At 37.7% G+C, this 27,907-nt stretch overlaps 1 protein-coding gene across 1 annotated transcript in view; it reads right to left on the minus strand.

Annotated features, from left to right (window-relative positions):
- Positions 1–1,334: 1,334 nt before the first annotated feature.
- The window catches only part of KMO (kynurenine 3-monooxygenase), a 69,322-nt gene continuing 42,749 nt past the window's right edge, over positions 1,335–27,907 (minus strand). The window contains 7 exon segments of the mRNA XM_004013666.6: positions 1,335–5,255; positions 5,258–5,395; positions 7,386–7,445; positions 7,534–7,635; positions 8,817–8,899; positions 19,769–19,826; positions 26,689–26,836. Of these exon segments, the coding sequence (XP_004013715.4) occupies positions 5,193–5,255; positions 5,258–5,395; positions 7,386–7,445; positions 7,534–7,635; positions 8,817–8,899; positions 19,769–19,826; positions 26,689–26,836 (652 nt within the window). The 3' untranslated portion in view covers positions 1,335–5,192.

Consider the following 27,907-nt stretch of genomic DNA (forward strand, 5'->3'; position numbering starts at 1 on the left):
CACCTCCCTCGTGGCATGTATCACCTTTGGCAGCAGCATATTTATGTACTTGTCACCCTTGCCGAATAGCGAACTTCTCAAGAGAGACTCAGTCTTATTTCATTTCTACATACGTGCAATAGGGACAAGCAACTATTTTTGGAAAGAGTTACAGAGGGCATAGGAAGAAGGGGTGAAAGTACAAAGAGGTATGGCTGGGTCTCTGCTGCCATTTCAGTAAACAAGTGTTAGGGGAAACACACTGACTGAAAGTGCCCACTTTGACCAAGCACCAAAGTAATCATTTCCATGAGTTATTTTATGACAGGAGGTCCTAATAAGGAACATGGAACTAACAAGCCACTACCAACCGGAAGAATTTGGGAAAGGTCAAAAGGAGATGCCACGTGTCCTACCACCTCCCAGAATCCTCCTTGCTGAAATGCATCTTGGCTGAGCAGTATGTGCACCCCTACGAATGACCCCGTGTCAGAGTGATTAGCCAGAGTCAACCCGGAAACTAATCCTGTTGCTGAAACTGCAAGGCACGTGACAGAGTAGTTCTCCTGGGTTCTTTTACCTTGCTGCTCTCTGCCTGGGCTTCCCTTCCCAACAAGATCTCTTGCTTTGTCAGCCCATGTCTCTGTGGACAATTCATTTCTGAGTGTTAAACAAGAGCCCACTCTCAGGCCCTGGAAATGGTCCCCCTTCCTGAAACACAAGGATGTCAGAGTCACCAGCAATTGCAGCCACCACACGTTTATAATACTAATAGGAGGAACTTCTGTTACTGAGTCCAAGATTGTTCCGCAAGCCACATGACATGTAAATAAATTGGGAGACAAGGTTTTGGGATGAGGAGTGAATGACTTTATTTTAAAAGCCAGGAGTCCCAGAAGATGGCATACTAATGTCCTAGAGAACCATCTTGCTGGGGTCGGGATGGTAGCTTCTTTTATAGAACAAAGAGTGGGGAGATGAGGAGGTAAAGTAAAAAGGGCATATGTGTGTGTGTGTTTGTGTGAAGTTGCTTCAGTCCTGTGTTCAATTCTTTGCAATGCTATGGACTCTAGACTAGCAGGCTCCTCAGTCCCTGGAATTCTCCAAATAAGAATAACTGGAGTGGGTTGCCATGCCCTCCTCCAAGGGATCTTCCCAGCCCAGGGACTGAAACCATGTCTCTTATGTCTCCTGCATTGGCAGGCGAGTTCTTTGCCACTAGTACCACCTGGGAAGCCCCAAAAGGCCATAAGTTGCAAATATTTCCTGGTTTTAGCCAGACCCTTGGATGGGATGTGTAGGATATTTCACTGACTATAATAACAATTCTAAAACCTACCAATAGAGGCTTGCACTTGTTAGGTAAAATTTTATTAAAATCAGAGTTTAATACATCAGAAAACATTTTATGTTTAGTAATGATAACAAATACAAAGTTAATAATTTATTTACAATTCTTACTGTACTATGCAGATTACATCCATTATCTTTGCAAAACTCCATGAAATAGATACTAATACTATTTTATTTATGGATTTATGAGCTAGGTTCAAAGGAGTTAAAATTTACTTGCTTCATGACACTTTGGTGCCTGGATTTTAACCTGGTTTGCTGTTGTATATTTTTACCAACTGATATGTAATCTTGATACAAGGAAAAAAACTCTTAACCTAATTAAAGGGACATTAGAAAGTACATCAAGCTGAAACTCTGCTAGGAAGGGCCTTTTCTGTCTCTGCTTCCCACAATATCCCCAGATTGTACACCTCATAAGGGCTCATTAAATATTTGTGAAATGAATTAATGTTCAAAATGCCTTAAAGAAACACATCTAGCTGCCTTTATGGAAGGTTCATGCAGTTTGAATCTATGGATATTATACGGCATTGAAAGAGACTTATGTAGTAAAGTTAATAAGAATTATAAAAAATGAAAGACATTAAATTCCAGGGTTAATTAAGTAGACTGAGCATTACCACCTAACTCCACATCAGCTAATAAGTAAAAAAGAACAACCCAAATTAAATTAATCCAATTTTCCTAAATGTCAATCCAGAGTAAGGGCCAAACTTTTACTTAATATTCGACTTTATTTTCTCCCTGCCCAGTTTTAAAGAGCCCTCTTGCAGCTTTTATGTTTCTAACTGATGAGATGCCAGACACCAGATAAAGACCTATCTGCAGTTGGGAGAGAAATGCGTTTAAGATCCATTGTGATGTCACAGAAAGACAGGGACAGGCCAAACAAAAAAAGTGACTTTTAACTCTTCTTCCATCATTTTTATCATCACTAATGATGAATCATTATCAGTGGGTGACAGTGACAGAACCAATGGGTCAAAGTTTGATGTAATCCAAGTTCATCCTTTATAGGATTGAATAACAATAATGAAAGATGGGACTAAAATCAGATGCTACTTAGACTATCATTAAAAGGACCATTTTGAAATTCCCCATTATATATAATATTAACAGAGCTTTTGTGATTCAGAAGGAAATATGAATTGCTCTTGGACTCTTTGACCTCAGGGAGTAATTGAGCAAGATAGATTCTTTTAATTCAGTGGTTGCTTTATACAATGGAAAATCACTTGTGGCACAAAGTGTGTATCAGGCACCATCAACTTCTAACATGTCAGAAATTTTCACTTTAATGCATATTTTTCAATGACTGAATTTTCCAAAGGACATAATGTATTTCTCAAAAAAAAAAAAAAAAAGAAAGAATGAAAGAAATCCTTGGCAGTTAAAACGCCTGTTTCATACACATGTGTGAAATTGCTAGAAAATCTCGGATTTTCTGTAGTGTTGGGTCCTATTTAGTGTCATGTCAAATGTTTGCTCAATCAAATTTAATTCTAGGATGAAAAAGAAAATAAATTCCTTAATTTTATGTGAAACCAAAGACTGTTGCTCTATGTGTAACATGATAAAGAGGAGCTTCAGACAAAGTGTTGCTGAGCAACTTCTAGAAGATACCATTGCAAAGCAACACACAAGGATTTCGCTGGTGGCTCAGATGGTTAAAAGCAACACACACACATACATACAAATGATGAATTTCAAGGTGATCAAGATTTATAGGCAATCATGCATTAGCAGTGGATGTACATGGTAAAGCTGGTGTTTATGGAAGATAGATGTCTCCATCTATTTCATTTCAAATATGAACATGGTAGGATTAGCCTCTCTTAGTGATTTCTCATAATTTTCCAAGAATTCTAGATTTAGAAAAAAGGTTCCAGTAGAAACCAAACAAAGCTACATTTGAAGGAGAATGAAGTAACTGTAGGGCTGTATTCATGAAATGTGTTATTTAATCTTCATTGCTTTTCAATAAATCCACTGCTTAAAGAGTGGTCAGAGCTACTGAAGAGGCCATTTTTTCATAGTCATTATTTAGACTAAACATGGATTGTTAGGACTCAAGGATTTCTTTCACAATGTAGGAAAGTAAGTGAATCATTTCATTTCCTAATTTTTATTTCTTATATGACTATTCTAGTGGTGTTGCATCTTCATAATTAATCACACTTGAAAGAAAGTGAAGTCGCTCCTTTGTGCCTGACTCTTTGTGACCTCATGGATAGTAGCCTGCACCAAGCTCCTCCGTCCATGGAATTTTCAAGGCAAGAGTACTGGAGTGGGTTGCCATTTCCTTCTCCAGGGAATCTTCCCAACCCAGGGATCTAACCCAGGTCTCTCACGTTGTAGACAGACGCTTTACCGTCTGAGCCACCACTTGAAAGACTGCTAAATGATCCAGTTGGCCTACTGAAGAAGGAAGAACCAAAAAAAGAATTCAGTAAATGAACTTTCTTGCTTTGTTTTTGAAGAAACAGATTTATTTTTTGTTTTCTCTGAATTGTTCTTTATTCTTGTATTTCTAAATCATATTTAAGTTGATACTCTAAGTTATAACAACCTAAGATCATGTATAACAACAAAAACAAATTCCAACTGTCAGTGCAAATGAGAATGTCTATATAATTTAGAAAAGACAAAAGTTCTCCACATAAAAATTTAAGTTGTCTAATTGCATATATTTCTTTAAAATTGAGTAATAAAGCTTGAAGGTACTTGGTGGAGATTTTAGGAGGGAAAAAAAAAAAAGCTTTTCCAGGCCTTGTTTTAATTGTCAATGATTCTGAAACTTTAGTATTTCTGTGAAAATTACTGACATTCTCAAAAGAAATGTAAAATTGCATGATTTGGAAGAATACTGATTTCCTGTAAGATAATTAATGCATTTAACAAAGTATATCCAATGATTTAGAAATAATACAGAGGCCCAGAGATGTTAAAAACATGTCCAATGCCACACGTTTAGTTTCTACTGAATCTTGGACCAGAGCTTTGCTTTTCTGATTCACAATCTAGTGTTCTAATTGAACTATTAAACATCAAGTTTATCCCTGGTTTTGCAGTATATAGTTTAAGAATGTTATTAAGTTACTTCTGAAATGGAATAAACATGGCTTCATCTTTCTATGAAACTGTTTCCGCCTTTATGTATATAGATATTTAATTTATAAGACTCTTCCTATCCTTTACTTAGTATGGCTTTAATAGCCTTAAATATGGTTAAAATAGTATGTTTTATATTATGACTTTTACCACAAAATTTTTTTAATTAAAAAATAAATTTTAAAAATCTTCAGAAGGTAATACTGGCATTTGAAGACTGGGAAATAAAACTGATTCATTTTAAACTCTTGAGAAAGCCCCCTTTGTTTATTTATACTTCTAGTTTTAGCAAGAAAATCTGAGCTCTGTGTTTGAGTAAGTTTCATCCAAGTGATGAAAAGTACAATTACTACTAATCCATTAGGCAAATTGTGACTTTTAGTCCCAAGTGTTAAGTCAATCCTATCATGATTTCTATTAAGTCCTTTAAAGAAAAGTATGATCGTGACTTCTTGAGGTCTCTAGGGCCTTACTTTTTGAGAAGTGAAAGAGACCTTAGTCATTGTGCTTTTATATTTAGAATGATCTGACCTAACAATAGTGCTGTGGGAAAACTGCATTTTACAACTGAAAGTGATGGGTTATTTTTTCAATAATTACAATAAACTTGCAGAGAAATTCTACATTGAATTTGATTATAAGCTGATAAATATCTTCCATTAGTGAATTAAATGATAATGGAAACATGATTTTTTCCTGTTTTGGTTACAGAGAAATCAAATATTTGCTACTTCAGGATCTTTTTATCACTTGCTAATGACATAGGGAATTTGTTCTAGTGACTCCAAGGAATTTACAGGGAAACATGTCCTGTATTCTGGAAGTAAGTGACCCACTCTGACGGTCTTCTCAAGTAGTCCAGGGGTCTCGGTGATTTGTAGCGCATAAGTAGGTAAGTACCACTGACAGCTATCAGTGTTCCAAAGAGAAAAAATCCTCTATTTATCACCTGTAAAAAGAGTAAGAACTTTCCTTTTATTTGTTCAAGAGGTTAAAATCTTGAAAATAGACTTCATTCTTAAACAGCATTGTTTCCTTTCCTATTTGTTCTTCAATGTGAAACAGATTTCATTGCATGACCACTAGGTGAAGTCCTGCAATGGCTGGCAATTTGAAGCTTCCTACCTTCTTCTCTTTCTCCTCTCTCTTCCCAGAAATTCCTGATTCCACATGTTCTGTGTAAAGAATTCTTAGCATTCAGTCTTTGTCCAGCCACAAAGAAATCCACAATTGAAAAAAAAAAAAAAAAAAAAGAACTTTGAACTCTGTCTTGGAAGAAGCCACAAGTGATTCAGTCACTGTTCAGACCCTGCATGAAGTGTCCCTAAGAAGAGTGGTGGGTCCAATGAACCTCTGTGACTTGGAAGATGCACATTCAAAGACTTAGGCACCTTCACTGTCTACAGTCTATCAACCATACAAGCCGAGGAGTCCAGCCTGGGTTGTGTGCATTCCCGTATCATCCTGGCCTCTAACATTACACCAATGGTCCTACATTTAACTGCCTATTGCTATCTCTTTCCCTTTGGACTTTTAGCTTTTTGAGGGCAGGGACCTTATTTTATTCATCTATGTATGAATAAATCTCGATTCATTCCAATCTAGTCTCTATAAGCAAAGTAATATTTCTAAAATCCACACCTGAGAATGCAAGTCTCCTTTGTTTTCTGATTTTCCTTAAAATAATATTCGTGATGTTTCAGGTCCTACTTGCTATTCCAGCTCCTTCTCCTGTCATTCTCACACATATGAGCTTCTTCCAGCTCCACCGAATATTTGCCACTCTGAATGTCTGAGAGGTTTTTTCAACCTCCACCCTCCTTCCCCAAGTCTACGACCATTCCCCTCCGGGGCAGTGCCTCTCCACTGCAAGTGGCCATTTCCTGTACTAGTCTCTGGCTATACAAAGGGTAAGGGCTGCCTCATGTTCATCACCTTGCCTAGCTCAGTGTCTATGTACTAAATAGAACTATTTATTTAGTGAATGAAGTTGTAATATTTCCACAGTGGAAGATCAGGAATCTGAATCTCCATATATGGCATCTGTGAGTGGACTGCCCAAAATTAATGTGGATTAGATTGTGTTTTATAAGTGATTTGACTTTGTCCAATTTTTTATGTTAAAATCATAGGAATCTCAGCATTGGAGGGAATCTCATTGCATTCCCATCTTAAGTCATTGTCCATCACTACAATACTTAGATGTTTTTCTCAAAGAACAAATATAATTTTGTATTACCTGTGTTTTTTTTTTTTTTTTTTCAGAAATAGAATCATTTGTACTTGTTGTTCAGTTGCTAAGTTGTGCCTGACTCTTTGCAACCCCATGGACTGAAGCATGCCAGGCTTCCCTGTCCTTCACTATCTCCAAGAATTTGCTCAAACTGAAGTCCATTGAGTCAGTGATGCCATCCAACCATCTTACCCTCTGTCACCCTCTTCTCCTCCTACGCTCAATCTTTTCCAGCATCAGGGTCTTTCCTAATGAGTCAGCTTTTCACATCAGGTGGCCAAAGTATTGGAGCTTCAGCTTCAGCAAAAGGCCTTCCAAAGAATATCAAAACCAGTCAATCCTAAAGGATTTTGCCCAATTTTATAAATTAAACCCATAGGAGTATTGCATGAAGAAAGTCAACTGCTAAATAAAAGTAAAAGGTCATGCTGCTAAAATAAAATAAAAAGTTTAGAAATATCAGCATCAGTTTCTTTTTGGAATTTCTTCTCTTTAAGAATTGCCTCTTAAGAGGCAATGGGAGTTGCCTCTTCTTTGTAATTTTGTTCATTAGGCATTCTATCACCTGTGTAGCCAGGACATTTTTTATTGGAAGGCAAACACTTGGTGTCTGTTTCATTATTTCCATATTTGTCTGAGGTAAACATAACCATAACACTGTAAACGTCAACATATCAAATTACAAGTAAGCGTAACTTGTTCCCACCTTTTTCTGCCAGTACCAATGCAGCACTGCTTCATGGTACCTTATTCTGGAAAAGGTGACCTGTAAAAGTTTAAAAAGTATTCTTCAGTATTCTGTAATGACTAAACAGAAGATTAAAATGAGGAAAAGTCTTAAATCCAGACCTTACCATGGTATAAAGAGGAATAAAGGTAGATGGCATAATAGCATGAAGAAGTCTCTCTATGTTCTTTTGGAAGATGAACCACCTTGAGTTGACGTGTGCTCGCATCTGAAATAATGTAAGGAGTCCCAAAGCGTATCTTTTGAAACGTACCTTTAATTGTTTACTACAACTTATTATCACTCTTCATTCCCATTCACCACAAAGCCAGACTCAAACTAGTCAAATAAATTCTTGCTTCCTATCCATTTCAGTCATTTTCTTTTCAACCAGTGTCACAGGACAATAACTTGAAAAGGTACAGCAATTATGCAAAACCTGTTAGAACTCTATTTTGCTCGAGGGTCAATTCTATTTCAGCAAGTGTTTGCATGAATCTGTGAGTTGTCTGTGAGCCCAAGATTTGATTAATTTCTGTTATTTTCTGGTCAGTTTGCAACATTATTTTGGCAAGAAGAGATCTTTTTAAAGCTATGCCTCTAGGTTTAGTCCATATTCAAGATAAATCTTATGTTATAATTGTCTTGTTTTAAAGACAAGACAAGATATCTCAATGAGAATTCCAGAAGCTTACAGAAGCTTAACTTCACCACATATGAAAAATTCTGCTTAAGTTGAAGTCTACTTTATTTATTTCTGTCTTCAGGAGATAGAAAATGGCTACACTCTTTGTAAAAATTTATCTTGTAAATTTCTTCATTTGATTGAAAAACTATAACCATAATCATTTACTGTGAGTTTTCATGTGACTGGCTCAAAATAGAATTGTGGTTTCCTTCTGAGTATTAATCTATTGACTGTGAATTTCTTTGGTGTTACATATTTCTTTCAGTACAAAAACCCCCAAAGATTATTTAATGCTACTGTAAGTTCACAGCTTATAATGTTAAGAATGGAAAGGTTATTCAATGTCTCTTAAATTTTCCAAATATATTAACTCATATCAAAAATATTTTTCATTAAAACAGTGTATTACAAACTCTACTAAATGTCTAAGGCTTGAGCTTATGAATGATCAGATACTGAAACCAGACACTTTTTCATTTTTGTTACCTTCTAAATGTCCCTGAAATACAGATGAAGATGGTGTGTGGGGGTCATTATCACTGTCTCTGCCTTCATATCTCAACCATGTAAAAAGGAATGCTCTGTGTGTGTGTGTGTTTTCTTTTTGCACCTATTCTTACACAGCATGCATAAGGTGGGGCTGGAACAAAGATAAATTAAAGAATGTTTATTAGAATATCAGTGCATGATCTTATTGAAAAGAACAAAACCTTCTCACTTACCTCTGTGTAATTGTACATGGATAGGTCTGAAATTGCATGGTCATCTGGAACTCTAAATCTTGAGAATTCTGGAAGACACATACCTAGAATCCAAGTTAAATAAGATATCTTTCCCAAAACTGTCTGTTAAAAAAATGTGCTGAACTCTATACAGTTCAAATTAAATGGTGTATTCTCTACCAGTGTTCTCTCTAACCTTATAAAGCTATGGACAACAAAGCTGTATGACCAACAATCTATGAATACTGAGCAATAACAATGGACATTTCCCATCACCTATAGTTTAATAAAATTATGATAAAGACTATGAAATATACTAGATTAGTAAATCATCATTTTTTACTTCACAAATGGAAAGCAGTACATACTCTCCTTTTTGTTCTTCCTTGCTACCCCATGTAAATTTGTTTCATTTGAACCTAAGTCACCTGGCTTCCTTGGTGGCTCAGATGGTAAAGCATCTGCCTGCAATGTGGGAGACCGGGGTTCGATTCTTGGGTCGGGAAGATCCCCTGGAGAAGGAAATGGCAATCCACTCCAGCACTCTTGCCTGGAAAATCCCATGGACAGAGGAGCCTGATAGGCTACAGTCCATGGGATCGCAGAGATTTGGACACAACTGAGCGACTTCATTCCACTTCACTTCACCTGTTTCTGTAGTGTAGTGGTTATCACATTCGTCTCACATGTGAAATGTCCCTGATTCTATACAGGCAGAAGCAGTCTTCGCTTTGGGCTTCCCTGGTGGCTCAGACAGTAAAGAGTCTGCCTGCAGTGTAGGAGACCTGGGATTGATCCCTGAGTCAGGAAGATCCCCTGGAGAAGGGAATGGCTATCTGCTTCAGTAGTCTTACCTGGGAAATCCCATGGGCAGAGGAGCCTGGAGGGCTACAGTTATGGGGTCACAAAAAGTCAGATATGACTGAGCAACTAACACTCACCTCAGCTCACCCTGTTAGCTTAAACATCAGCTCCTCCATTATTCTCTTATCTCTCAGTGGAAGGCCCCATGTTTTACTCATGTTTGAAAACTTAAACTGGTATATGGTAAATACTGAATAAATATTTTATAAAGTAATGATTGATATAACTTCACAGGGCCAAACAACTCTCATTTTTGGGAAGCCATTTCTAAAGTCTGAGAGTGCGCATGAGTACAAGTCCCAGCTTCATCACTTTCTAGCTACTTGGCTTTGGGCAAGTTACTTAAGCTTAAATTTCCTAAGTTGTAAACTCTAAGCTTAAATTTCCTCGGCTGTAAACCAGGCACAAGAATAGTACCTATGCCCCTTGTTTTTCATGAGATAATACATTTTAAAAAAAATTGCAAGATCCCCAACACATATTACATGTTCAGTGATGTTAGTTATTATTGTGATAATTAGTTTTATCTATGTCTTATAACTAAAACCAATATTGACAGTATGTTCTGCTATATAAGCTCTCAATCTATCTCCACCATTGTCATCACATGCTAACCAATGACACAAGGACTAAGAAGAGAGAAAGCAAAATACCTCTGGATCCTAAGCATCTCAGATAACTGGGAAAGAAAGTAAGAAATCCAGAAGAAATTTACCTAGAATCCATAATCTTCTCAGATTCAGACACTATAGTGTCCACTGACACCCTATAACACTCAAAATTTTTTTTACTCTGAGCTTACTTTATTCCAGCCTTTTTTTAAAACTTTTTTTTTTTCCCTTGAGGGATAGCTGATGTACAATATCTCAGAAGGTGCAATGGTAAAGAATCCACCTGCCAATGCTGGAGACCCTTGAGATTGGGGTTCAATCCCTGGGTTGGGAAGAGCCCGGGAGTAGGAAGTGGTGACCAACTTTGAAAGTCCATGGACAAATGAGCCTGGCAGGCTACAGTCCTTGGGGTTGCAAAAGAGTTGAACACCACTGAGCCCACACAAACAGTCACAGTCACATTACATGAGTTACAGGGGTATAACAGTGATTCACAATTTTTAAAGGTTATACTCCATTTATAGTTATCATAAAATAGTGGTTATATTCCCTGTGTTGTACAGTATATCCTTATAGCTTATTTATTTTATACCTCATAGTTTGCCCCTCACCTTACCCTTTTACCCACTAGTAACCACTAGTTTGTATCTGTGAATCAGGCTTTTAAAAAAAAAATGCTTTACACAAGTCACTTGATTTAACCCTCACAGCTTTCTGAAGTTGGTATTATCCCCACTTTATTGATGGAAAAAAAAATGAGACTTTAAAAAAATAAAGTGACTAGTTCAAGGTCAGAGGGCTAATAAGTTGGCAAGTCAAGACTGGAATCTGGAGAAAACAGAAGGCAGAGGAGTAGGTGGACATGGAGTACAACTCTCTCCATGGACACATCAGGAATGCACCTTCAGACACAGAAGTGCATGCAGAACACTAGCTGAGTGTGGACAGGAGTACCTGACCAGAGGGAAAGAATATATAGAATCACGCAAGACTTGGTAGGATGAAGGAACTAGGGGAAAAAACAGGAGTGTTAGAAGGACTGGACCTGCCCTCAGTGGGTGGGGGCACTGAAGCAGGGGTCCGATCCCCTCATCGGGGCAATTGTCTGAGTCAAAGGAGAAACATTAAAAGCTGAGAGTGAAACAGCTGATCTGTGGCAGCCTAAATGGATTGAGAATCAGACAGTCCTTGCTGCAGCCGTACATACCTCAGAGAGGGACACAGGTCTCCTGGAAGGCGCAGTGGCTGGGAGTTGAAGTTTAGGGATTGTGGAGCAATCCCAGGCTGAGGGCTGCTGTTGACTGTGGAAAGACAGATCAAGGGGATATGAGGGAAGAGACTGTGGTGGGAAATGCCTGTGGAGGAAAGCCAGGCAGCCACGGAAGCAAGGCGATACTGCTTTAGCCTCTCTCTCTCCACATACCAGCATCAGCTGCTGAACAATAGAGAGGCTGGCCCATCAAGCGCCTGATGCACTGAACTACAGAGCAGGACCCCACCCGAGGTGCTCCTTTAAGTGACTGATGTGCCGCTGATCTACAGAGTAGGATCCCAGCCACGGAGGCCCCTCTATGCGCCTGATGCATGGAACAACAGAGAAGGACCCCAGGCAAGGGAGCCCTCTAAGTGCCTGAATGGACAGAGCTACAGAGAAAGACTGGCCAAAGAGGCCTACTGATCGTCAGCTACTAGAGGCTCGAAACAAGACTGTTAGGGCCATGACTCCTATGGTGGAGGCAGTCCATGTTCCCACACACTTGGTGCTGCCAGGGTCCCCACAAGCCAAGCAGCTGCACCACCTTCACAGTCAACTCTCACTGGGGCAGAGCTGCCACAGGCAAAGAAGTCTTAAGTCTATGGGCACAGGGTTGCTTCGGTTGTGTCTGAGTCTTTGTGACCCTGTAGACTGTGGCCTGCTGGGTTTCTCTGTCAGGGAGCAGGGTTCTTCAGGCAATATTGGAGCATATTGGCCAATACTGGTTGCCATACCCTTCTAGAGCACTATATTTCTTGCTGTCCTAGCCGCCAACTACCCTGAGTACCTGGTGCTGCCAAAACCCCTGCAACCCAAGCAGAGGTACCACCTCCATACCTGGCCCTCACAGGGGCAAACCCAAGTACTCCAGGGGGGACGCATGAGCAAACCCCAGTGGATGACCCACATGCAGAGGTGGAAATAAAACCACAATTAAAACCCAGGGGCAAGGTGGCTAAGGAAGAAGACCCAAAACCTTCCCACCAGCTGTACAAGCTGCAGATTAAATCCACAGGATCCACTAGACAGAATCTGTGTCTACGGAATATACAAAAGATCATTGAGAGTACCCGCAAAAGAAAATGCACTAGTTCTGATAGCTGCGGACATTGGAGGCAAGAACACATAGGAGCAGGACCAGATCAGAATCTGAGCTGCCCCCACAGCAGGTCCAGAGATGAGCACAGTGTTGGAGGACATCCTAGGCAGGTGAGGTGGACTGTGACTCCCATTGAGGGAAAGGACTCTGACAGCAGTAACTCAAGAAAAACATTTATTATTCTTATGTTTTGACTTGTTGTGTAAATTCTTTTGGATCTTTTTTCTTTGTTTTTCCTCCACCCCCCCCCCACCTTTCTGTTGTAGTTGTAAATTTAATTGGCACTGTGAAATCTAATTAAGCTTTTGAGATTTTTTTTCTTTTTCTATGTCACATTTTTTATTGTTGTTATAAACCTCTGCCTCTACACTGGGCTTTTGCAGTTCTGTGGAGTTTCCCCCCACCCCCACTTTTTTTCTTCTTTTCTCTTCTTTTCAATTTTAATTTTTTAAACCTATTATTATTATTATTTTCTATATTTATTCCTTTGTTTGCTTTTCCTACTATTCTTTTCTCCTTGCAGTTAATCTTGAAAGTATATAAATCTTCTTCATATACCTCTATTTAACTTTACATATCTATTTTTTCTTTCTTTTCTTTCTTTCCTTTTCTCTCAATATATTTGTTAGTTTTATTTTTATTGCTTTATTCCCCAATTGGCACCTTGCCTTAGTTTTGTTTTCCAGTTTGTGCTTTAGTTAGTTTTGTTCTCATAGATATAATTTTTTATTTCCTTTGTTCTCAGGGTCAGTCTACTCTATTTTTGTTGGACTGTTTTGACTTTGCTTATGGGTATATATGTATATGTGTATATTCTATTATTTTAATTATTACTTGCCTGATTTTGTAACTGCCATTTGTCTGAGGTTCATCTATGGTTTCTCGTTTTCAGATATTTGCTTTAATCTCACTTAATGCCATAACAAACCACTTATGGAAACTTTATTCCTGACCAGAGATCAAGCGTTGAGCCTTTGGAGTGGGAGCACTGACTTCAAGACCCTAGACTACCAGAGAACTAACCCTAGGAAGTATCAAATAGTGAGAACTCACACAAAAGGAAACCACTTGAATACACTACCCAGCATTGCCCAACCACTAGGAGAACCCTGTGCAGGATGCCTCATCTAAACAGCAAACAAAACAAAAGTACACACCCAATTGTCAGCAGACAGGATTGACAGGATTACCACCTCTCTCAGCCTTGCCCATCAGAGGAAAAACAAACAAACAAGAAAAACTCAGCACAAATGTCACCCTATACAAAGCTTACACAAACCACTGGACCAACATTAGGAGGGCAGAAACCAAAAGGAAGAAAGAATTAAACCTTGAAACCTGGGAAAAGGAGACCTCAAACACAATACGTGAAAAAAAATAATGAAAAGGCAGAGAAATACTATACAAATGAAGGAACAAACTAGAAATACAGAAGTCCAAATAAATGAAGAGGAAATAGGCAAACTATCTGGAAAAGAATTCAGAACAATGATAGTAAAGATGATCAAAAACCTTGAAAACAAAATGGAGAAAATGCAAGAATCAATTAACAAAGACCTAGAAGAATTAAAGAATAAACATACAGAGACAAGCAACACAATTACATAAATTAAAAATACTCTAGAAGGAATCAATAGCAGATTTTCTGAAGCAGAAGAATGAATCAATGAGTTAGAAGATAAAATGGTAGAAATAACTTCTGAAGAGAAGAATAAAGTAAAAAGAATGAAAAGAACTGAGGATAGTCTCAGAGACCTCTGGGACAATATGAAATGCACCAACATTTGAATTATAGAGGGCCCAGAAGAAGAAGAGGAAAAGAAAGAGTATGAGAAATTTTTTTAAGAGATTATAGTTGAAAATTTCCCCAACATGGCAAGGGAAATAGTCAATCAAGTCCAAGAGGCACAAAGAGTCCCATACAAATAAACCTGAAGAGAAACACCCGAGGCACATACTAACCAAACTAACAAGACTAAACACAAAGAAAGTATATTAAAAGCAACATAGGAGAAGCAACAAGTAACGTGCAAGGGACACCCCATACACTTAACAGCTGATCTTTCAGCAGAAACTCTGCAGGCCAGAGGGAATGGCAGAATATATTTAAGTATTGAAAAATCTACAACCAAGATTATAGTACCCAGCAAGGATCTTATTCAGAATTGATGGAGAAATAAAAAGGTTTTCAGACAAGCAAAAGTTGAGAGAATTCAGTACCACCAAACCAGCTTTACAACAATATTAAAGGGACTTATATAGTCAAGAAATACAAGAGAATAAAAAAGATCTACAAAATAAACCCAAAACAATTAAGAAAACGGCAATGGGAACATATATATCAATAATTACTTTAAATGTAAATGGATTAAATGCTTCAACCAAAAGACACAGATTGGCTGAATGGATACAAAAACAAGACCCATATATATGCTGTCTACAAGAAACTCACTTCAGACCTAAAAACATATAGACTGAAAGTGAAAGGATGGGAAATTATATTCCATACAAAAGGGAAGCAAAAGAAACCTGTAGTAGCAGTCCTCATATCAGACAAAATAGACCTTAAAATAAGGAAGATTACAAGAGATAAGGAAAGACACTACATAATGATCAGGGGATCAATCCAAGAGAAAAAATGTAATGATTGTAAATATCTATGCACCCAACATAGGAACACCTCAATACATAAGACAAACACTAATAGACATAAAAGGAGAAATTGATAGTAACACAATACTAGCAGGAGACTTTAACACCCCCTCACACCAATGGACAAACCAAAAAAACAGAAAATTAATAAGGAAACAGAAGTCTTAAATGATACATTAGATGAGCTATATCTCATTGATATCTTTAGGACTTTCCATCCAAATGCAGAAGGCTAGAGCAGCAGCAGCAGCATACCTTATTCTTAAGTGCACATGGAACATTCTCCAGGATAGACCACATCTTGGGTCATAAGTCAAACCTCAGTAAATTAATTGAAGTTATATCAAGCATCTTCTCTGACTAGAATGCTATGAGACGAGATACCAAGTACAAGAAAAAAACTGTAAGAAACACAAACACATAGAGATTAAACAACATGTTTCTAAATAACCAATAGGTTACTGAAGAAATCAAAAGGGAAATCAAAAAATTTCTAGAAACAAATGACAATGAAAACATGACAACTCAAAACCTATGGGAAGCAGCAAAAGCAGTTCTAAGAGAGAAGTTTATAGCAATACAATACTACCGCAAGAAAGAAGAAAAACATTGAGTAGACAACCTAACTTTACACCTAAAACAACTGGAAAAAGAAGAATTAAGCCCCCAAATTAGTAGAAGAAATCATAAAGATCCAAGCAAAAATAAATGAAAAAGAAATGAAAGAAACAACAGTAAAAATTAATAAAACTGAAAGCTGGTTCTTTGAGAAGATAAACAAAATTGACAAACCTTTAGCCAGACTCATCACGAAAAAAAAGAGAAAAGAATCATATCAACAAAATTGGAAATGAAAAAGGAGAGGTTACGACAGACAAAGCAGAAATACAAAGGATTTTTAAGAGAGTATAGTTGAAAATTTCCCCAACATGGCAAAGGAAATAGTCAATCAAGTCCAAGAGGCACAGAGTCCCACACAGGATAAAACTGAGGAGAAACACCCCAGACACATAATAAACTAACAAGACTAAACACAAAGAAAGTATATTAAAGCAAAAATAGATACAAAAATCCTCAACAAAATTTTAGCGAACAGAATTTAGCAACCTCAGAAAGTTCATACACCATGATCAAGTTGGGTTTATTCTAGGGATGCAAGGATTCTTCAATATATGAAAATCAATCAATGTGGTACACGATGTTAACAAATTGAAAGATAAAAACTATATGATAACCTCAACAGATGCAGAAAAAAGACTTCGACAAAATTCAGCACCCATTTCTGATTAAAACTCCTCAAAAAAATGGGCAGAGAAGGAATCTACCTCAACCCAGTAAAGGCCATATACATAAATCTACAGCAAAAATTATTCTCAATGGTGAAAAACTGAAAGCATTCCCCCTAGGATCAGGAACAAGATAAGGGTGTTCACTTTCACTGCTATTATTCAACATAGTTCTGGAAGTCCTAGCTACAGCCATCAGAGAAGAAAAACAAATAAAAAGAATTCAGATTGGAAAAGAAAAAGTAAAGTTCTCACTGTTTGCAGATGACATGATACTGTACATAGAAAACCCAAAGATAGTATCAGAAAATTACTAGAGCTAATCAGTGAATTTAGCAAAGTTGCAGGATACAAAATCAATACACAGAAATCATTTGCATTTCTGTATACTAACAACAAAAAATCAGAAAGAGAAATTAAGGAATCAACCCCATTCACCACTGCAACTTAAATAATTAAATATCTAGGAATAAACATACCTAAGGAGACAAAAGAAATGTACACAGAAAATTATAAGACACTAATGAAAGAAATCAAAGACAAAATAAACAGATGGACAGATATTCTGTGTTCCTTGGTAGGAAGAATCAATATTGTGAAAATGACTGTATTACCAAATGCAATCTACATGTTCAATGTGATCCCTATGCAATACCAAAGGCATTTTTCACAGAACTAGAACCAAAAATTTCACAATTCATATGGAAACACAAAAGACCCGAAGTAGTCAAAGCAATCTTGAGAAAGAAGAATGGACCTGGAGGAATCAACCTTCCTGACTTCAGATTATATTGCAAAGATACCATCATCAAAACAGTATGGCACTGGCACAAAAACAGAAATATAGACCAATGGAATAAGAAAGAAAGGCAAGAAATAAACCCATGCACATATGGGTACCTCATTTTTGACAAAGGAGGCAAGAATATACAATGGGACAAAGACAGCCTCTTCAATAAATGGTTCTGGGAAAACTGGACAGCTACATGTGAAAGAATGAAATTAAGAAACTTCCTAATACCAAACACAAAGGTAAACTCAAAATGGATTAAAGACCTAAATGTAAGAACAGAAACTATAAAACTCTTAGTGGAAAACATAGGCAGAACACTTGATGACATAAATCAAAGCAAGATCTTCTATGACCCACTTCCTAGAGTAACAGAAATAAAAACAAAAGTATACAAGTGGGTCCTGATTAAACTTAAAACTTTTGCACAGCAAAGGAAACTACAAGCAAGGTGAAAATACAATCCTCAGAGTGGGAGAAAATAATAAACAGCAAATGAAACAACTGACAAAGGATTAATTCCCAAAATATACAAGCAGCTCATACAACTCAATGCCAGAAAAACAAACAACCCAATCAAAAAGTGGGAGAAAGACCTAAACAGACATTTTTCCAAAGAAGACATCTAGATGGCTAACAAACACATGAAAAGATATTCAACATCGCTTACTATTAGAGAAATGCGAATCAAAACTATAATGAGATATCACCTCACTCCAGTCAGAATGGCCATCATCAAAAAGTCTACAAACAATAAATGCTGGAGAGGGTGTGGAGAAAAGGGAATGTTTTTGCACTGTTGGTGGAAACGTAAATTGATACAGCCACTATGGAAGACAGTATGGAGATTCCTTAAAAAACTAGGATAAAACCACCATATGATCCAGCAATCCCACTCCTAGGCATATATCCTGAGGAAACCAAAATTGGAAAAGACACATGTGTCCCATTGTTCATTATAGCACTATTTACAATAGCCAGAACATGGAAGCAACCTAGATGTCCATCGACAGATGAATGGATCAAGAAGTTGTTGTACATATACACAATGGAATATTACTCAACCATAAAAGGAACACATTTGAGTCAGTTCTGATGAGGTGGATGAACGTGGAACCTATTATACAGAGTGAAGTGAGTCAGAAATAGAAATATATATCATATTCTAACATATATACAGAATCTAGAAAAATGGTACTGAAGAATTTATTAACAGGACAGCAGTGGAGAAACAGACATAGGGAATAGACTTATGGACATGGGGAGAGGGGAAGAGAGGGTGAGATGTATGCAGAGTAACATTTGGAAACTTACACTACCATATGTAAAATAGATAGCCAATGGGAATTTGCTGTATGGCTCAGGAAACTCAAACAGGGGCTCTGTATCAATCTAGAGGAGTGGGATCGGGTGGGAGATGGGAGGGAGGTTCAAAAGGGAGGGGATATATGTATACCTATGGCTGATTCACATTGAGGTTTGACAGAAAACAACAGATTTCTGTAAAGCAATGATCCTTTAATAAAAAAAGAAATTAAAAAAGGCTGGAATCTGGGTGTAGATTCAAAACTGGTTCTTTAAGTAGTCCCTTATCTGCCACAGGTTTAATTTCAGAGGTGACCTTTGAGAGCATGTGGAGCTGAGAAGCAGTATAAATTATCCAGTTCTATTGTTTTCAATTTCTTTTACAGATGAAAATTATGTACATTTAATTATTTTGAGTTATATATAAAAATTTAAAACTTCAATACTTGTAAAATTATTTGTGGAATTCATTTTAATCAAAATGTAAATGGAAGTATTATATGCAAACTATGACAAAGCGAAAAACAAGAAAATGCTGGAGCATCCAAAGGTGTTCTGAGGGCAAGCTGTAGGGAATATAGGCATGCGTGTTAACTAGACTGAGAGGGAGATAAAGGGGTATGTGTGCATGCTAAGTAGTTTCAGTTATGTCTGACCCCATGGACTGTAGCCTAGCCAGGCTCCTCTGTCCATGGAGTTCTCCAGGCAAGAATAATGGAGTGGGTAGCCATTCCCTTCTCCAGGATCTTCCTGACCCAGGGATCAAACCAGGGTCTCCTGCACTGTAGGTGAATTTTTTGCCATCCAAGCCATCAGGGAAGCCCAGAAAGGAGTATACCTTCACCAAACTTTGGTACTCAGAACTTTTTTTCTTGGTATAGACCTCCATGTAAAAACTTAAAAGAAACTGTTTTTTCCTTTCTGGGTGTTTCTTGTCTGCAACGAGCAACAACAGTGGCATAGAGTGTTTTAAAAAATTATAATTCTGATTAGGAAATCTAATTCATAATTTAAATTCTTCCAGGATCAGAAACAGGTGTACAATTAATCAGCAAGATTAATCCATGTCCCACTGAGAAATTTTACTTACTAAAGTCATTATTGAATTTATCCATTAACTCATCAAATACCAAGCAGTCTTCAAAGCCCTAAAACAAGAAAAAATGGGAAAAAATGAACTGGAAATAATAAATATTTCATCTAGCAATTTTGAATAGACTTTTCATTGGTGGTATAACTCACAGGATATTTGTACCCTAAACCAGTATGTAACAGCTGAATAGTCACACGTGGTATTGAATTCTGATTAAAAATATCATTAACAGCATGTTTGAGGGTTTTGTCTTTGCCCACTTTATTCATTTATATATATATAAATATATATAAATAAATAAATATATATATATATATATCAGTTCAATTCAATTCAGTTCATTTTAGTCTCTCAGTCGTGTCCGACTCTTTGTGACCCCATGGACTATAGCATGCCAGGCCTCCCTGTCCATCACCAACACTCAGAGTTTACTCAAACTCACATCCATTGAGCCGATGCCATCCAGCCAGCTCATCCTCTGTTGTCCCCTTCTCCTCCTGCCTTCAACTTTCCCAGCATCAGGGTCTTTTCATATGAGTCAGTTCTTCACATCAGGTAGCCAAAGTACTGGAGTTTCAGCTTCAGCATCAGTCCTTCCAATGAATATTCAGGACTGATTTCCTTTAGGATGGACTGGTTGGATAGCCTTGCAGTCCAAGGGACTCTCAAGAGTCTTCTCCAACACAACAGTTCAAAAGTATCAATTCTTCGGTGCTCAGCTTTCTTTATAGTCCTACTCTCACATCCATACATGACTACTGAAAAAACCATAGCTTTGACTAGACAGACCTTTGTTGGTAAAGTAATGTCTGTTTTTTAAAAAGCTGTCTAGGTTGGTCATAGCTTTTCTTCCAAGGAGCAAGTGTCTTTTAAAATCATGGCTGCAGTCACTATCTGCAGTGATTTTGGAGTCCCACTGTTTCCCCATCTATTTGCCATGAAGTGATGGGACTGGATGCCATGATCTTAGTTTTCTGAATGTTGAGGTTTTTTTTTTTAAATTTATTATTTTTTTAATTTTAAAATCTTTAATTCTTACATGCGTTCCCAAACATGAACCCCCTCCCACCTCCCTCCCCATAACATCTCTCTGGGTCATCCCCATGCACCAGCCCCAAGCATGCTGTATCCTGCGTCAGACATTGACTGGCAATTCGATTCTTACATGATAGTATACATGTCACAATGCCATTCTCCCAAATCATCCCACCCTCTCCCTCTCCCTCTGAGTCCAAAAGTCCGTTATACACATCTGTGTCTTTTTTGCTGTCTTGCATACAGGGTCGTCATTGCCATCTTTCTAAATTCCATATATATGTGTTAGTATACTGTATTGGTGTTTTTCTTTCTGGCTTACTTCACTCTGTATAATCGGCTCCAGTTTCATCCATCTCATCAGAACTGATTCAAATGAATTCTTTTTAATGGCTGAGTAATACTCCATTGTGTATATGTACCACAGCTTTCTGATCCATTCATCTGCTGATGGACATCTAGGTTGTTTCCATGTCCTGGCTATTGTAAACAGTGCTGTGATGAACATTGGGGTACACGTGTCTCTTTCAATTCTGGTTTCCTTGGTGTGTATGCCCAGCAGAGGGATTGCTGGGTCATAAGGTAGTTCTATTTGCAATTTTTTAAGGAATCTCCACACTGTTCTCCATAGTGGCTGTACTAGTTTGCATTCCCACCAACAGTGTAGGAGGGTTCCCTTTTCTCCACACCCTCTCCAGCATTTATTGCTTGCAGATTTTTGGATCGCAGCCATTCTGACTGGTGTGAAGTGGTACCTCATTGTGGTTTTGATTTGCATTTCTCTAATAATGAGTGATGTTGAGCATCTTTTCATGTGTTTGTTAGCCATCCGTATGTCTTCTTTGGAGAAATGTCTATTTAGTTCTTTGGCCCATTTTTTGATTGGGTCGTTTATTTTTCTGGAATTGAGCTGCATAAGTTGCTTGTATATTTTTGAGATTAGTTGTTTGTCAGTTGCTTCATTTGCTATTATTTTCTCCCATTCAGAAGGCTGTCTTTTCACCTTGCTTATATTTTCCTTTGTTGTGCAGAAGCTTTTAATTTGAATGTTGAGTTTTAAGCCAACTTTTTCACTCTCCTCTTTCACTTTCATCAAGAGGCTCTTTACTTCTTTGCTTTCTGCTGTAAGTGTGGTGTCATCTGCATATCTGAGGTTATTGATATTTCTCCCGGCAATCTTGATTCCAGCTTGTGCTTCATTCAGTCCAGCATTTCTCATGATGTACTCTGCATATAAGTTAAATAAGCACGGTGACAATATACAGCCTTGACGTACTCCTTTCCTGATTTGGAACCATGTTGTTCCATGTCCAGATCTTACTCTTGCTTCTTGACCTGCATACCGATTTTGCAAGAGGCAGGGCAGGTGGTCTGGTATTCCCATCTCTTGAAGAATTTTCCACAGTTTATTGTGATCCACACAGTCAAAGGCTTTGGCATAGTCGATAAAGCAGAAGTAGATGTTTTTCTGGAACTCTCTTTCTTTTTCAGTGATCCAGCGGATGTTGGCAATTTGATCTCTGGTTCCTCTGCCTTTTCCAAATCCAGCTGGAAATTCATGTTTCATGAACGGTTGAAGCCTGGCTTGGAGGATTTTGAGCATTACTTTGCTAGCATGTGAGATGAGTGCAAGTGTGTGGTAGTATATGCAGATATAGATATAAATTTAGAATATAAAAATTTTAGATTAAGTTGTAATTTTGACAATTCTGTTGCCTCTTAAAGATGCAAAAATAATTATATTGTTCTACCATGAGCATTAGAATAATATTTAAACTATTTAGGGATTTAAGATTCACATTTAGAGTAATTTAATGACAGTATAGAACTCTCATATGAATTCATTTCCCATAAGTCAAAATTAAAGCAAATTTCTAATCAACAAATCCACAAAATTAGTAAGGTACTCTGCTAAGTGCAGTAGGGAGAAGAAAATAGAAAGCTATGTTTCCTGCATTTTAGGAAATCAAACTATGGTTTTTAAGATCATATATAAATATGTAAAGGTTAAGAAATAAAATACTTCTATATCAATTACACATATCAATATTATACTAGAGGCAAATAAATTTGTCAATTATATAGGCTGTTAATGCTATAGGAATATAGAGATAAGAGATATCATATAGTGATGAGACAATACTCTTGAATTCTTTAATTAATTCATTTATTCCTGGAGAATTCCTATGAGATAGGTCCTATTAAAATCTGAATTTTGAGGGGGGGAGGCTCAAAAAGAAAGGGATGTATATGTGAATATGGCTGATTTGTGTTGACTACCGCAACATTGTACAGCAATTATTGCCCTCCCCCAAAAAAGCTTGTTAAAAAAAAAAAACAAGAAATAATAAAGCAGAAAGTATTAAAAATAAAAATCTAAATTTTACAGATAAGGAGTAAAATTAGTTGTGTGGGAACATATTCTAATAAATCATGAAGCCAGGCTTTGAACAAAGGAGTTCTAATGCCAGAGTCCACACCATGCATCCACTGCTAAAATTGATGTGTTTTTTAGTTTTAAAAAAAATTGAAGTATAGCTGACTTACAATATGTTACTTGTTTCAGATATACAACTTAGTGATTTGATATTTTTATAGATTATACTCCATACAAAGTTATAAAATATAGGCTATATACTATGTACTGTGTATTACAGTTTGCACCTCATAATCCCCTTTTTCTTTCTTGCCTCTCCCCCTCCCCTTCTACCCACTGGTAACCACTAGTTTGTTCTCTGTATTTGTGAGTCTGTTTCTGTTTTGTTATATTCATTTACTTGCTTTATATTTTAGATTCCACATATAAATGAAAACAAACAGAATTTTTCTTTCTTTGTCTGACTTATTTCACTAACCATAATACTATACAGGTTCATCCATGTTGTTGCAAATTGCAAAATTTCATTCTTTCTTATGGTTGAGTAATACTCCATCATATATACATACCACTACTTTTTTATCCATTCATTTGTTAATGGACACTTAGGTTGTTTCCACATCTTGGCTACTGTAAACAATGCTGCTATGAACATGGGGTGCATATATCTTTTTGAAGCAGCATTTTCATTTTCTTTGGATATATACCATGAGTGGAATTACTGGATCATGTGGTAGTTCAGGTTTTAATTTTTTGAGGAACCTCCATACTGTTTGCCATAGTAGTTGCACTAATTTACATTCCCACAAACAGGGTACTAGAATTCTTTTTCTCTAGATCCTTGACACACATGTTTGTCATTGTCTTTTTAATGACAGCCATGGTAGCAAATATGAGGTGATAGCTCATGGTGGTTTTGATTTGCATTTCCCTAATGAACAGTGAATGGCAACCCACTCCAGTACTTTTACCTGGAAAATTCCATGTATGGAGGAGCCTGGTAGGCTGCAGTCCATGGGATTGCGAAGAGTCGGACACGACTGGGCGACTTCACTTTCACTTTTCACTTTCATGCATTGGAGAAGGAAATGGCAACCCATTCCATTGTACTTGCCTGGAGAATCCCAGGGAAGGGGGAGCCTGGTGGGCTGCCGTCTATGGGGTTGCACAGAGTCGGACACGACTGAAGGGACTTAGCAGCAGCAGAAGCAATGAACAGTGATGTTGAACATTTTTTCATATGCCTGTTGGCTATTTGCATGTCTTCTCTGGAAAAATTCCTATTCAGTTCTTCTGCCCATTTTTGAGATCCGGTTGTTTGTTTCTTTGACACTGAGTTATAAAAGTTTAATATATTTTTGGATATCAACCCCTTATCAGACATTACATTTGCAAAGACTAAGTTATTCAATTGCAGCTAATTTTGTTCTTTTTGAATTTGATTAAGGTCTCCCATTCAGTAGGTTGCATTTCCATTTGTTGATGGTTTCTACAATTTTGTTTAACTTTCTCTTGTTGTTCAGTCATGTATCACTCTTTGTGACACCGTGGACTGTAGCACACCAGACTTCCCTGTCCTTCACTATCTCCCAGAGTTTGCTCAAACTCATGTCCATTTAGTTGATGATGCCATCCAACCGTCTCATCCTCTGTCACCCACTTCTCCTGCCCTCAATCTGTCCCAGAATCAGGGTCTTTTCCAATGAGTCAGTTCTTCACGTCAGGTGGCCAAAGTATTGGAACTTCAACTTCAGCATCAGTCTTTCCAATGAATATTCAGGGTTGATTTTCTCTAGAATTGACTGGTTGGATCTCCTCGATGTCCCAGGGACTCTCAAAAGAGTCTTCTCGAGCTTTTACCATCTCTATGAAATTATGTGAAAGTTACCTATCCTGGTCTTGAAGGTATGTTCTGTGATGTCTTATTCAGTCTGCATGCACCTAGTGGCTTTGGTGGGAGAGCGTATATGAAGTGAGCATGGGCCACACTTTCCCTTAGGGTGTGCTGGCAACCACCTCCTTGGTGAGAGACAGGACTGGTTTTAGAGGGACTAAAGCCAGATCCGGGTGCAGCCAGGACTTCTCCTTGGGAGAAGGGAGGAAGGGAGGAAGTAAGCTCAGGGTCCTCCTACTCTGCTAACTTGATCCCACCTCCCATTATGTTTTGTAATACAAATATTTACCACTAATTAGATGAAAATATAATTGATTATACTCAACTCACAAGTTATTTATTCTTGGAATATATTCCATAAACCAAAACAATATAAGACTATGGTTATAAAACTATAATGCTAAGTCTGCTAAGTCACTTCAGTCGTGTCCGACTCTGTGTGATCCCCTAGACAGCAGCCCACCAGGCTCCCCCATCCCTAAGATTCTCCAGGCAAGAACACTGGAGTGGGTTGCCATTTCCTTCTCCAATGCACGAAAGTGAAAAGTCAAAGTGAAGTCACTCAGTCATGTCTGACACTCAGTGACCCCATGGACTGCAGCCTACCAGGCTTCTCCATCCATGGGATTTTCCAGGCAAGAGTACTGGAGTGGGGTGCCATTGCCTTCTCTGATAAAACTATAATATTAGTAAACAAACACACATGCACATAAAATAATTGTTTGTCTAGACAGTTATTTCAGAATTCCTTAAATTAACATTCAATATTTGAACAGTATTCCTTTCCTGATATATTGTTGTAGCCAGAATGGTAAAATTTCCATGGAAGCAGTAGTATTTCATGTCTAGTCTGTTTTATCATTCTATTCAACTCTATTAATTGTGTTTTCCTTTCCTGTGGAATGAAAAAGCAGAGGGGGAAAGAAAAGATAATTTGGGATATTTTTCTTTCTTCTTTTTTAATTTTTGGCTACACCCCATGGCTTGTGGGACCTTAGTTCTTGAACCAGGGGTCAAGCCCACCTCCCCTGCATTGGAAGGCAGAGTCTTAACCAGTGGACCATCAGGGATGTCCCTGGGATATTTTTCTTTTTTGATACTAACATTATAATCTCAAGAAAAAATATACTTTAAAAATGAAGTGTTGGAGACTTCCCTGATGGTCCAGTGGCTAAGACTCCGTGCTCCCAACGTAGGGGGCTTACATTTGATCCCTTGTCAGGGAACTAGATCTCACATGCCGTGACTAAGAATTTGCATTTCACAACTAAGACTTGGCACAGCCAAAGAAATATATACTTTTAAAAATTAAGCCTTGAATTTCTGACAGTCAAGTTCCTAAATTTCAAGTTATCAATACATTTTCTAACTGAACAGAAAACTATCTTATGCTTTATCCTTTTTTATACATTAAATGTCTGGATCAAGTAATCCAAGAATCGATTATACATAGAGATCAATCTAGTTAAATAGCTGGTGAGGTTGTTGAATTGATTATTTTCTCAGAGATTATGTAGGGGTAGTTTTAACCTTTTCTTTTTTCTTTAAGCTTTTTTAGTTGAGATGGGCCCAGAAAAGTTTGAGGGACTTACCTACTGAAAAAGAACTTACCGCATTCATTCCTTGCCCGAAAAAGGGCACTATGGCATGGGCAGCATCTCCCATCAGCAAGCAATGTGATTTAAAGTGAAAAGAAGAGCACTTAACGGATATCATAGACTGGGCAGGCAACAGAAAGAAATCTTGTACGAGGGCTTGCCTTCAGAAGAAAACAATCAAAATGTAAAAATGTTAAGCTGGGTATTAAATACTGCATAATTCTTTCAGATTTGCTGGCTTTGTCAACATAATATTTCATTGAAAAATACATGAGAATGCCAGGAAGAAAACAGGAGAGGAAGTGGTGAAGTTTCTCCTAGTTCCCAAATTCCATTGTTCTGATTGCATCCTTAATTTGAAACAATGTTAATCACATCCAAAAAGAACAAGAGTAGCTGAATTTGAATAATTTGGAATGTGCCTGTGTTATATGTCAGGAAAACGTCGTTATCTAGCACATAAATCACACAACGTCCAGCTACGTTGGTATGTTTCAGGTTTCCTTGGAAAAAATTGAGATGCAGTTGTGTATTTTAGTAACACCCAACAAACCAAAATTAAGTTAAGTGAGTCCATGTGTATCTGGAAATGAACAACTGGACTCAAGCTAGTATCTCTCAAGCATCTACAGAGGTTTTGTGGGCGCTTTTGTGGAGAAGTACTATGTACATTTATCACGTGTACTCGCTCAGTCATGTCTGACTCTTCGTGACTCTATGGACTGTAGCCTGCCAGACTCTTCTGTCTGTGGAATTTCCCGGGCAAGAATACTGGAGCGGGTTGCCATTTTCTCCTCCAGGGGATCTTCCCGACCTGGTGACTGAACCCATGTCTCCGGCATCTCCTGCACTGGTAGGTGGATTCTTTACCACTGAGCCATCTGGCAATCCTGTGTACATACACTAGATGATTTTACATCTAGTGAGAGATGCAAGCCACAGAACAAGCTCCAAAACTATCTAAGGGCTAAATTTGGCATGCAGAGATTTCCCTTCAATGCCAGAGAAGGAGAAACCAACAGCAATTGAATTGATATGCAGGAAAGGACGAGAACTGACAATTTTTAAAAAGATCTGCTATGACTTGGCAGTGGGCTATCCCTTTTACATAATTAACTCATTTAATTTTCAAAATTGCCCTAAAAGTAAGGCATCCTGATGTCTATTTCAGTGATGAAAAATCTGAGACCCAAGGAAATCAGGGACAAGAGTAGTGTTAAAACCTTGCTCTT

The sequence above is a fragment of the Ovis aries genome, chromosome 12 (genome assembly GCF_016772045.2).
Source record: "Ovis aries strain OAR_USU_Benz2616 breed Rambouillet chromosome 12, ARS-UI_Ramb_v3.0, whole genome shotgun sequence".
Taxonomy (NCBI): domain Eukaryota; kingdom Metazoa; phylum Chordata; class Mammalia; order Artiodactyla; family Bovidae; genus Ovis; species Ovis aries.